The sequence below is a fragment of the Phaseolus vulgaris genome, chromosome 4, assembly GCF_051622355.1.
Source record: "Phaseolus vulgaris cultivar YP4 chromosome 4, ASM5162235v1, whole genome shotgun sequence".
NCBI classification, from domain to species: domain Eukaryota; kingdom Viridiplantae; phylum Streptophyta; class Magnoliopsida; order Fabales; family Fabaceae; genus Phaseolus; species Phaseolus vulgaris.
Genome location: NC_143501.1, coordinates 4,576,657 through 4,589,872, shown reverse-complemented (window position 1 = coordinate 4,589,872; position 13,216 = coordinate 4,576,657). Strand labels below are relative to the sequence as shown.

Here is a 13,216-nt window from a genome sequence, read left to right as displayed (position 1 = left end):
TTTTATTTCCTGCACCCTGACATAGATAAAATCTAAAGTGTCTTTTTTTCAATGGAAAAGTCTTTCAGATTAAATAATTTAGTATAAGATTCAGTTTACTTACTTATCATACGTGTAGAAAGCATGCTAGTTGAATAGGAAAACTTATATTTTGAATGGTGAATTCATAAACATTTAAAAAATATAATATAATATTTTAAAAATATAACATAAAACATGTAAAAATATAAAGGAAAAATAATTATATTAATTAAATTAGATTAATATTATAATGGTTCGACTTGGCTGGTTATACGGTCTAACTACTTTAAAGAAAAAAATAAAATTAGAGTTTTATAGAACCAATTGAAGGAATCTAGCCCAGTTCACAACTAAACCCAAAATAAGTGTCTGATAAATTGATGGTGTGCCAATATCATTTTTGTTACTACATCATATAGGCCATATGGGCCTGAATTTTATCAATTTCTGATAATCAATAATAGCAAATTCTTCTTGCACCTTTATATTTTCTTTCTACACCCCATACTGCCAAAAATTACCAAAATTATCCTCGTATTCTCACTTTTTTTTTTTAATTTCAGAATGTGTAATTCAGAGATTTGTATATTACAAATCCCTGAAGTTATTATTTGTGATTTTTATATTTTGGAATACAAAATTAGTATTTTTTAATTGTAAGATCAAAAATGCAAATTTTGTATTCTAGAAATAAAAATACAAATTTTGTATTATGTTTTATGCAATATGAGATATAAAATTTGTATTCTAGATTGTAAAATCTAAAATACACATTTTACATTCTGATTGTATACTCTAAAATATAAATATTAATAAAACCTAACTTAAAAAGGTAATTTTAGTTATTGTTTTTTTTTAAGTATAGAAATAGAAGAAGAAACACATGAAGATGAAAATGCAGGAAGACATTCACAAATAAAGAAGTATGATATCAAATCAATAATAATAGTAATAATAATAAATGATAACTAGTATAATACAGACTAATCTTTTTCTAACTGTACTCTTTTAGAAATAAATGCATTCTATAGGAGAATATGATAACCATAACATAGTTTGTAAAGATGAAATAACAACAGATGCAGAAAATTGAAATATGACATCATTCAGTTCAATGAAGCAAGGCCAAGTTTGCATGAACACAAGAGGAGTCATGCTACCAACAAGCACATAAAAAAAATGGGTGAGAGCACAGAATTGGAATTAGAATTGTGAAAAGGCATGTGGAATTTTGGTGGAAAACTTGAGCAACAAGACATGTTTGTAAGGGTTTTGTGGGGTGACAATAGTTGATGGAAAGTTAGGGTGATTGACAGAGTCAGGGAATGCTTGACTCTCCAAACACAGTGCAGAACGTGGCTGATAAACAAACCCCCCTTTTCCCTTCTCATTCTTCACAAAATTAGCAGTGTAGAACTGCAAACCAGGAGCATTTGTGAACACTTTCATCACTCTCCCTGACTTCTTATCCACCACTATGGCACCAAGCTTGATCTCTTTCCCTTTTGCACCATCAAGAACATAGTTGATGTCATAGCCATTGGTCTTAGGCAATTGGTTGATCCTTTCCCCAACAATGTGTGGTTCAAGGAAGTCATATGGGGTTCCCTTCACAGAAGCAAATTTCCCAGTGGGAATGAGATGATCATCCAAAAGGGTCACTTGGGATCCAAAGATCTGAACCACTTCATCTAGAATATTGCCACTGTTGTGGTTTCCTAGGTTCCAGTATGCATGGTTCAACAGATTCACAGGCGTAGGCTTGTTTAGTGCTTTTGCTTTCATCACTATTCTCAATGAGTTTTTTCCTAGAATGTAGCTCACACTTACTAGCAGATCCCCTGGAAATCCTGAAACACAAATATTGAATCATCATTAGCATAAGTGTCTGATAATTGGTGGCCTAATAAGTTCAACAAATTGTATTAGGATAAGTTTTAAATTATTCTGATACCGTATTTAGAAATGGACAAATATAACTGGTATGTTTTCAATTATGTACTAGATAATGTTTTTATCTTTAATCGATCTGTAATATTCAACCGATTGAAAAAAAAAATAAGAAGAGAAAGCAAAAGTGTATTTGGCCACATAAATACAGGTTTCATAGTTCAGCAAAATGAAAGAAATGAAGTTAACAGATAGCATGCTTAGTTACCTCCTTCACCATCAAAACTGTGGTAACTGAAGGTGATTCTTGGTCTGTCTCCATCTTTTATATACTTTTCCACAGTCCAAAGAACATCACTGAATGCTTTGGGTCCAGCTATAAGTATAAGGTAAGTGAGAAAGCATGAGTTTCTCTTTCTATATGAGAAAACTAAGACTTCAAATTGTTCAATATCATGGACCATAGATTGTAGAAAATTGTGTTGAATAATGTTGCAGCATCATGGACCATAAATTATAGAAAAATTGAGTTCAATTATATTTGTGGTAAAACATGTGTACCATGAAGTGTGTTGTTTCCTTCATTAGCTACTAATTTGTAATGGATTCCATTCAAAGTGAACTGAGCTCCTCCTATTCTGTTACCAACACGACCAACAGTAGCTCCAAAGTATGATGAATCATTCTGCAAAATGTTTTGCAATTTTAACCACAGTTAATGTTATACCTCTTTGTCCCATGTTAATTCTCTTGTAGAAAAAGAAAGTGTTAAAATAAATGTTATTTTTAGTTTTCACTTAATCCATTTTTTCTTGTAATTTTACTACAAATGCATGAAAAATACTCTTACCCTGATCCTTATATCTAAATGGACCTAATATTGAAATTGTGTTTTTACCTTAACTCTTCAAAATCATGTGATGTTTTTCAGCTGGTATTCTTTCATTTTTACACAAAATATTGTTCATTTTAGTTACTCTATAAAAGAAGAAAGAGAAGTTTGCAATTTTTAATAAAGAAAATGAAGGAGATACAAAATTTTCAAAGTCATTTTCATTGAAATTTTAAATTATAATATTGATTTCGTGTTGAATGCTTCACATTAAAATAAAACTTTTATTCAATAAAATATACCAAGATGTTGACTAAACACGTATGGACTTTTCCCTTGATATCTGGATCTATATCAGACACATAAAACTATATTTATCACTTTTTTATAAATTAACAAATTTTTTATATCTCAAAGTCATTCATTGTTGACTTTTTTCCCTCCTTTTATATTTATCTTCTGTTCCTCATATTTATGATATGGTTAAATCAATTTATTGTGAACTTTCTATGCAGAAAATTCAAATTTTAGTGTTGAGACTTGAATAAAAAAATTTACTCTGTCATTAAAATGAAAAAGATCTTGGTATTTTTTAACAAACATCTCTAGAAAACTACTATAAGAAAAAATATATAAGAACTCAACTGACTTCTATACACAAATTAAAATTAGTTTATGCAAAAATTAAAAATAAAAAGTTAAATAAGCTATATGAGAGGGTTTTAATAAACTAATTTTAATTATATAAAAGTTAAAATTCATGTTTTTTTCTTATTCTTTTCTTCAAAACTTGTCAAAAATATGTCCTTAGTCTCAATTCATGTTGAAGAGCATTATTATTGGAAGAAGAAGAAGAAAACTGTATCCATATCTCATATCTTTTATAACAAAAGAAAGCAGAATATATATATATATATATAATGAAATATTTACATGTTATGACTTACAGTGTAGGCCTTAGGAGAATCATATCCAAGAACAATATCACCCAACACTCCTTCATGGTGAGAAAAAACATTATTAATGCCTTAAAATGAATAAAAACAGAAGAAGAAAAAACAATTATAGTGAAAAGGTTTGAACACAAAGGAAGATACAAGTGTACCATTTTTATCAGGAAGAATGAGGGACACAAGTGTTGCACCCCAGTTGGTGACCTTTATAGAAAGATCATCTTTTTTGAGCTCAAATAACCTGATATGATCCTTCTTCTTGTGAGAGCCATGGACAAAACCAGAAGTAGCTAAGAAGAGAAGACTCAACAAGACAAAGATCTTGGTCATTGTATTATAGTACCAAGCATTTAAGGAAACTGAGAATGGTGTTTTCTGGGCATATAGAGCTAAGAGGGATAGCAAGAGAAAAACCTAATATGAAGGGAAAACAAATAAAGTGCACAAATCAATGATAAAAAGTTTAGTTATTTGTAGCTTTTGCAATTTCAATGATTAAAAGAAAATTCAAACTAGATCTAATTGGATAATAAATTTGTGGAGTCAAGTTGACTGAGTGGTTCTTAGTTGTCATCATGTGCTGTAATACTAATACCAACTCAACAAATTTAAATAATTCTTGAACTTTTTAGGATTTAATTTAAGTTTTCCAAATTTTATTTTGATATATAGTTTTTTTTATTGGAGGGGGAAAATTCCATGTAATCGAAAAATATAAGTAATAGTTACATTTTAGAAAGAAAAAAAAAGGATGGTCCTTTTATAAAATATTTTAAAAAAAATTATGAGATTTTTTTTTGCTTGTTCTTATTAAATATTATGAATAGGTATTTTTTATTAATGAATAATAAAAAATTAAAAATCAATGAAAGTAAATTTGGTGTATTAATAACATTATTTTAAAAAAAGTCAACAGAACTAACTAAATTCATTATTTTGTGTTTTTGTTAGATATTAAGGACTAAAGGGAGTAATAATATATATTTGCAACTAAAATGGAAATGGATTTTAAAACACTTAAAAGAAAACCCCACAAATTATTAGACATATTTTTTATATTATTATACTGTTGTTAATTCGACAAATTCTTACATTCAGTAAGATTAAATACGAAATTAATTCCTTTTTTAATAATGAATAATCAAGATGTCTATTTCAATAAGTTTAAGTGGTCATTTAATCATCTAAGTCCCTCTTAAAATATTATTTTAATTATGATTAAATAACTTGTTTGCATAATTTATTGATTAATAAATTAATAAATGTACATTATCAATACTTTTTATTTATTTATTTATCTATCTATAGCCGCCGCGGGCCCTCATTGATTGGGGGCAAATTATGATTCAAATTATCATCTTAAACTATCCAATAAGAATATTAATTAATACTAATTACATCATATGTTAGTAAGAAAACTATTATAAAAAAAGTTCTTGTTTAATATTTGGATTTTTGACCAAAATTGTAATTTCATCTCCAACTTAAACATTGAAATGGAAATGAAACTACCACTTTATCTAGAGAGAAAAAAAACTATTAGATGTTCATGTCAATGAAAATTTGTCTTATTATAAATACATTTCAATATTATAAAGTTACATCACCAAATATATATATATATATATATATATATATATATATATATATATTAATGATATGTGTACCGGTCGGCACCGGACGTCCGCATTGTCCGAATTAAATTATCCAATTAAGCAAGGAACATGGTTACACGTGGGACAAACGGTTACAATTTCCACTGAGTAACAAACACACGCGAGCACTCCCTGGATTTTCGGGAACACCCCCTAGATCCTAGGAAACCATCTAACACGATCCAGACCACAAAACACGTCGTAACCACTAATGACCCAGAAGGCCCAAGCCCAAAGGGATATACAAAAGAAGAGAAAGAAAGAGAGAGAGGTACGTTTTTCAGATTATCACAGATTCTCACTGAGAGAGATTACTGACTTGAGCGTCGGAGCACAATCGCAGGTACCCCCACCGGCCGACCGAGGCACGCGAGGAAGAAGGAAACTCGAAGAACAAGACAACTAAGACTGAAGCAGACACCTTGTATCGACGTGGATCAACATTACTCAGTCCCCAATATCCATACAGGTACAATTGGCGCCCACCGTGGGGCCGAGTAATCATTATTTCCAGACCCAAAGATCCCAACGCTTGAAGATGGGCTCAACGGCAAACAACAACAACAATGATATCTCTGAAGAGCATAGGACCATACTACAAACCCTCCAGATTCAGATGCAAGAGTTACTCCAAAAAGGAGTCATCGATCAACTTCGCCAGGATGAAGAAAGGAAAAGACGAGAAGAAGAGCGTCAACAACACGCAGAGGAGATAGCACAATTGAAAGAACAGAACAAGAGATTGTTGGATAGACTTGAGCAATCTGAACGCGAAGGGCATTCACGTGCACCTTCTCCATCACCGTTCCAATCAGGAACAAGAACAATAGCCCAGGCTATACCTCACACGTCACTCGTTCAACACACCCGTCAGAGTGTAAAGCCAGTAACCCCAAACGAGGTAGCAAACCCGAAAGGCCATCCGTTCACTGATGACATCATAGCCACTCCTCTCCCTGACAAGTGGAGGGGCCTAACGATAAACCTTTATGACGGTTCCACAGACCCAGACGAACATCTGAATATATTTAGAACTCAAATGACCCTTTACACAACCGACCGAACGGTATGGTGTAAAGTCTTCCCCACCTCTCTCAGGGAAGGCCCCCTTGGATGGTTTTCGGACCTTCCACCCAATTCCATTGCAAGCTTCGACGCTTTGGAATTGAAGTTCACCACGCAATACGCTACAAGTAGACCTCATCGGACATCCTCCATGTCTCTTCTAAATGTCAAACAAGAAAGGGGAGAATCATTGAGAACATTCATGAACAGATTTAGCAAAGTGTGTATGAACATTCGTAATCTTAATCCAGAAATAGCCATGCATCATTTGGTCTCGGCCATACTACCAGGAAGGTTCACTGAAAGCCTTATCAAACGACCTCCGTGCAATATGGATGAATTAAGAACAAGAGCAACAAAGTTCATGCAGATAGAAGAACATATTGACTATCATCGAAAAACTTATGCTGAGAACACGGACAAGAGCAAAGGAATTCGTCCCCCCACAATACCGACCGACCGAGAACGACATCGCCCCAATAGGGGACCCCGTTTCCACAACTACACTCCCTTGATTGTACCAAGGGGTAAGGTTCTCGACGAAGCACTGCAGATTGAATTGATTCCGACATTGAGGCCATCACAAACCCCTCCCAATGCCGACACCAGTAAACGTTGCCAATACCATCGTAACTATGGCCACACGACCGAAGGATGCCAAGCACTGAAAGATAAAATTGAAGAGCTCGTCCAGGCCGGTCATCTGCGCAAGTTCGTGAAAACCACCATCACTGCACCCAGGTCACCCCAGCGTGATCATGATCCCCGCGAACGTTCGGGACGAAGAGACGACCGGACCCGTGACAACCACTATCGTTCAAACAGAAGAAAAAGAAGCGAAAGTCCGATCAGACGAACGAGGCCTAAAAGCGAAAGCCCTGAACGTAGAAGTCGAACTAAACAAAAAGTTCGCACAGTCATCAATACAATCGCTGGACCGGTGTCGCTCGGTCAGCCCCCTCAAGAAATTAATTACATTGCAGGTGGCGGTCAGCCCCCTCAAGAAATTAATTACATTGCAGGTGGCTTTGCGGGTGGAGGATGCTCTAATTCAGCAAGAAAAAAACATTTGAGAGCAATTCAATCCGTTCATTCGACTCCCACACAACGCCGACCGCATATACCACCAATCACTTTCACTGACGAAGACTTCACAGCAATCGATCCATCTCAAGATGACCCCATGGTAATAACTGTGGAGATAGATAAATTTGCAATTGCAAAAGTTTTGGTAGATCAGGGTAGCTCGGTCGACATCCTATATTGGGAAACGTTTAAGAAGATGAAGATTCCAGAAGCAGAGATACAACCCTACAACGAGCAGATAGTTGGTTTCTCAGGGGAAAGAGTGGATACGAAAGGATTTATCGATCTATACACCACGTTCGGGGATGATTACCTCAGCAAGACCATCAACATACGATATCTACTCGTTAATGCCAATACATCGTACAATATTTTGCTCGGTCGACCATCTATCAACAGATTGAAAGCCATTGTCTCAACTCCTCATTTAGCTATGAAGTTCCCCTCGGTCAATGGAGATATAGCAACCGTGCATGTAGACCAGAAGACAGCACGAGAGTGTTATGTAGCTAGCCTGAAGGTGGAGCCGACCCGAAGGCTTTATACCACGTCAGCCGAACGGACCACAGAGCGAAGAGGTCGGCCAACAGAAAGACGCTCCAGAGGAAGAGAATCTAGAAGACACTTGGTCGCTTTAGTCGATCTAGATCCTCGACTGGATGATCCCCGAATGGAAGCAGGAGAAGATCTTCAACCCATATTCCTTCGGGACAAAGACCGGAAAACATACATGGGAACATCCCTCAAACCAGACGACCGAGAGACGATCGGTAAAACATTAACAAAGAACGCTGATCTTTTCGCCTGGACGGCTGCAGACATGCCAGGGGTAAAATCAGATGTGATTACCCATCGATTGTCTGTTTATACAGAGGCCAGGCCGATCGCTCAAAAGAAAAGGAAACTAGGTGAAGAACGGCGCAAAGCCGCACGAGAAGAAACCGACAAGCTAATTCAAGCTGGTTTTATTCAAAAGGCCCACTATACGACATGGCTAGCCAATGTAGTGATGGTAAAAAAGACGAATGGAAAATGGAGAATGTGCGTAGACTACACAGACCTTAACAAGGCGTGCCCAAAGGACTCGTATCCTCTACCTACTATCGACCGGCTGGTCGACGGTGCAGCCGGTCATCAAATCCTAAGTTTCCTTGATGCTTATTCAGGTTACAATCAAATACAAATGTACCACCGTGATCGAGAAAAAACCGCGTTTAGAACAGATTCTGATAATTTCTTCTATGAAGTCATGCCGTTCGGCCTCAAGAATGCAGGAGCCACATACCAGCGACTCATGGATCACGTATTCCACGACATGATCGGTCGGAATGTAGAAGTATACGTTGACGACATCGTCGTCAAATCAGACTCTTGCGAACAACATGTTTCTGACTTAAAAGAGGTTTTTCAAGCCTTGCGTCAATACCGCATGCGTTTAAACCCGGAGAAGTGCGCGTTTGGCGTAGAAGGGGGGAAGTTCTTAGGCTTCATGCTCACACATCGGGGTATAGAGGCTAATCCAGAAAAATGCAAGGCAATCACCGAAATGCGAAGTCCCAACGGACTCAAAGAGATCCAGAGACTAGTCGGCCGTCTCACTTCGTTGTCTCGATTCGTACCTAAGCTTGCCGAACGAACGAGACCCATCATAAAACTTCTGAAGAAGACAAGTAAATTTGAATGGACAGATGAATGTGAACAAAATTTCCAACAGTTAAAAGCATTTCTGGCATCTCCACCGGTCATCCAGAAACCGAACGCATGGGAACCCATTGTGGTCTACCTCGCCGTCTCCAATGAAGCGGTGAGTTCCGCTCTGGTACAAGAAATTGAAGCGGAAGAACGACCGGTATATTTTGTAAGTCGAGTCTTACATGACGCAGAAACCCGGTACCAAATGGTCGAAAAAGTTGCCTTCGCTTTGGTCATTACCGCACGACGGATGCGGATGTATTTCCAAAATCACAAGGTCATTGTTAGGACTAACTATCCCATTATGAAGATTCTCACCAAACCTGACCTCGCCGGACGAATGATAGGTTGGGCAGTCGAACTGTCAGAATTCCACATCGAATACCAACCCAGGGGAGCCATCAAGTCCCAAGCCCTCGCCGACTTCACAGCAGAACTCACTCCCTATCCGACCGAACGGACTCCCCGATGGACACTATACGTAGATGGGTCATCTAACAGTCGTTCGTCCGGAGCAGGAGTTGTACTTGAAGGACCAGGGGAGATTGTTGTCGAACAAGCCATGAAATTTGAATTTAAAACTTCCAATAATCAAGCCGAATACGAAGCTATAATCGCAGGTTTGCATCTGGCGATTGAATTGGAGATAACAAATATAACTTGTAAAAGCGACTCCCGTCTAGTCGTCGGACAACTTACAGGGGAGTATGAGGTAAGAGAAACATTACTCCAACAGTATTTTCATTTCGTAAAAAATCTTCTAAACAGGTTCAAAGAAATCTCCTTCCAACACGTACGGAGGGAAAATAATACTAGGGCGGACGCTCTATCAAGATTGGCTACCCTAAAAAAGAAAGGCGTCCACCGGTCGGCCATACACGTGACCCTGGCTAAACCAAGTGTTGGTACCGAAGAATGCATGGCGACTGACACCCAACCTAACTGGATGACTCCCATAAAACAATATCTTACCGATGGTGTATGCGATCCACATTTGGAGAAAACGATGAAGTTACAAGCCGCCCGATACATACTGATTGGCGAAGATCTTTACAGGAGAGGGTATTCCCGTCCCCTCCTAAAATGCCTTGGTCCAGAACAAGTCACTTATGTAATGACCGAGTTACACGAAGGGATATGCGGAACCCATTCAGGAGCGCGGACTATGTCCGCCAAAATTCTAAGAGCAGGATACTACTGGCCGACCTTACAGGGAGACTGCACTGAATACGTTCAAAAGTGCGTGAAATGTCAAGAGTTCGGCACCCTATTGCACCAAAAACCAGAGCACTTGCACTACATCCTATCCCCTTGGCCGTTCGTGAAATGGGGAATGGATATTATCGGACCTTTCACACCCGGAAAAGGGCAATGCAAGTTCCTACTGGTGGGTATAGATTACTTTACCAAATGGATTGAGGCTGAACCACTAACAGCCATCACCGCCCGGAACGTACAAAGCTTTGTGTGGAAAAACATTGTCTGCAGGTTCGGCCTACCTCAGATCATTATCACAGACAACGGTCGACAGTTCACCGACCGTGGGCTAGCTGAATTCTATGAGAAACTTCACATCAAACATATAACGAGTTCGGTCGAACACCCTCAAACCAACGGTCAGGCGGAAGCCGCCAACAAAGTTATTCTCAATGAGTTAAAGAAGAGACTTGGCCCGTCCAAGGGAAATTGGACTGAAGAATTGTTAGAGGTTCTGTGGGCTTATCGTTGTACTCCCCAGTCAACAACTCAAGAAACACCTTATAGCCTGACGTACGGCACAGAAGCCATGATTCCGGTCGAAATCGGCGAGCCTTCACTACGCCGACAGACGTTAGACCTAGACTTAAACAAGGAAAGTCTACTAGTCGGCCTCGACCTCATCAATGAATTAAGGGACAAATGCAAGATAAGGGAAGAAGCATGCAAGATACGAGCAGCACGAAGGTACAACTCCAAAGTCAAGCCACGAAGCTATCAGAAAGGAGACCTAGTTTGGCGCATGCGCAGCGACGCCCGGAAGGACGGAGGAAAGTTTTCAAGCAATTGGGAAGGTCCGTTCCGCATCTCCGACACAGCAACAGGAGGAGCTTATTACTTAGAATATTTGTCAGGAGAATCTGTACCGAGAACGTGGAATGCCACGCATCTCAAATTCTATTACAGTTGATGAATAAACTTAGTGCACTCTTTCCTCGCTCGGTAGTTTTATCCCTAAGGAGGGTTTTCTACCGAGAAGGTTTTAACGAGGCACTTTAAATTACCAATCTTGGTCAGAAATTCAATTAATTCACCGTTCATTCGGTCGGAATACATAACTAAAGTTATCCGAATTATAGCTTAAACGTTATTCACCAATCTTGGTCAGAAATTCAATTAATTCACCGTTCATTCGGTCGGAATACATAACGAAAGTTATCCGAATTATAACTTAAACGTTATTCACCAATCTTGGTCAGAAATTCAATTAATTCACCGTTCATTCGGTCGGAATACATAACGAAAGTTATCCGAATTATAACTTAAACGTTATTCACCAATCTTGGTCAGAAATTCAATTAATTCACCGTTCATTCGGTCGGAATACATAACGAAAGTTATCCGAATTATAACTTAAACGTTATTCACCAATCTTGGTCAGAAATTCAATTAATTCACCGTTCATTCGGTCGGAATACATAACGAAAGTTATCCGAATTATAACTTAAACGTTATTCACCAATCTTGGTCAGAAATTCAATTAATTCACCGTTCATTCGGTCGGAAGATATAACGAAAGTTATCCGAATTATAACTTAAACGTTATTCACCAATCTTGGTCAGAAATTCAATTAATTCACCGTTCATTCGGTCGGAATACATAACGAAAGTTATCCGAATTATAACTTAAACGTTATTCACCAAATCTTGGTCAGAAATTCAATTAATTCACCGTTCATTCGGTCGGAAGATATAACGAAAGTTATCCGAATTGTAACTTAAACGTTATTCACCAATCTTAGTCAGAAATTCAATTAAATTAACTAACCGTTCCCTCGGTCGGAAATTCAATTAAATTACCTTAGTCAGAAATTCAATTAAATTATATATAAATGTCCAAGTTACGCGCGACATCAAATTCTTCATCAAAGCACCGTCGTCCGGTATTAAATTGCGTGGTAGTAGCAACATGAAAATAAATTCGATAGCAAAAAGTAAAATAGTTCAAAACACGCCACAAAGCAATAAAATTGTCTTTAGCCCACACCCCGGGCCCAGGTAATGAAAATATTAAACAATATCAAGGGTGTCATCCGGTTGCATCGACTCCTCCGGCGGTACGGTATCATCTGCACGTGGCATCTCTTCGGCCTCCTCGTCCCCCAGAGGCATCAGACGGCCGCCCACAACATCCATGTTCGAGTCGTATCGCTCATCGTCGTCCAGCACCCCATGGAAAAAGGCGACCTGCCGAACTCCCTGCCTGAATGACTCTTCGTTGATGCGCAACATGAACCCTTGCAGCTGTTCAACTTGAGCACTCAACAATTTCTGCACCACAAACACGAAGGTAAGATACAAATATGCTATCAGCCGAACGACTGCAAGAAGAAGGTGCTCACCATTTAGGTCCACCCACTGCTTGGACGACCCGTAAAGGGCTATCAGTTCCCGCGTAGGGAGCCTACACGGTAGTTAATTCACGACCATCCATGCGTCACATCTCTGCCACATATTAATGATGCCAGCTATCACGCATTGTTTCAATAACCCCCTGAGCCTTATACGACTCTTCGTCCTTACATGACCTCGAGCCTGGGGGGCAAGTGTACCGGTCGGCACCGGACGACCGCATTGTCCGAATTAAATTATCCAATTAAGCAAGGAACATGGTTACACGTGGGACAAACGGTTACAATTCCCACTGAGTAACAAACACACGCGAGCACTCCCTGGATTTTCGGGAACACCCCCTAGATCCCAGGAAACCATCTAACACGATCCAGACCACAAAACACGTCGTAACCACTAATGACCCAGAAGGC

At 38.4% G+C, this 13,216-nt stretch overlaps 2 protein-coding genes across 2 annotated transcripts; one reads left to right on the top strand and one right to left on the bottom strand.

Annotated features, from left to right (window-relative positions):
- Window positions 1-1,027: 1,027 nt before the first annotated feature.
- On the bottom strand, window positions 1,028-4,186 carry LOC137836882 (uncharacterized). The gene is made up of 5 exons (XM_068645659.2): window positions 3,849-4,186; window positions 3,691-3,740; window positions 2,473-2,596; window positions 2,180-2,287; window positions 1,028-1,871 (listed from the first exon to the last, which is right to left on the bottom strand). The coding sequence occupies exons 1-5, from the start codon at window positions 4,024-4,026 to the stop codon at window positions 1,225-1,227; spliced, it is 1,107 nt and encodes a 368-aa protein (XP_068501760.2). The 5' UTR covers window positions 4,027-4,186; the 3' UTR covers window positions 1,028-1,224.
- Window positions 4,187-5,889: 1,703 nt separating this feature from the next.
- Window positions 5,890-11,361, top strand: LOC137828083 (uncharacterized). The gene has a single exon (XM_068634503.2). The coding sequence runs from the start codon at window positions 5,890-5,892 to the stop codon at window positions 11,359-11,361; it is 5,472 nt and encodes a 1,823-aa protein (XP_068490604.2).
- Window positions 11,362-13,216: the final 1,855 nt, after the last annotated feature.

What these genes read in the sequence shown, in the direction of transcription:
- LOC137836882 (XM_068645659.2), bottom strand. Translation starts at nt 4,026, where the DNA reads ATGACCAAGATCTTTGTCTTGTTGAGTCTTCTCTTCTTAGCTACTTCT. An exon ending in CATTCTTCCTGATAAAAATG is followed by an intron (nt 3,741 to 3,848) that starts GTACACTTGTAT and finishes CTCACCATGAAG; the next exon opens with GAGTGTTGGGTGATATTGTT. An exon ending in ATTCTCCTAAGGCCTACACT is followed by an intron (nt 2,597 to 3,690) that starts GTAAGTCATAAC and finishes AACATTTTGCAG; the next exon opens with AATGATTCATCATACTTTGG.
- LOC137828083 (XM_068634503.2), top strand. Translation starts at nt 5,890, where the DNA reads ATGGGCTCAACGGCAAACAACAACAACAATGATATCTCTGAAGAGCAT.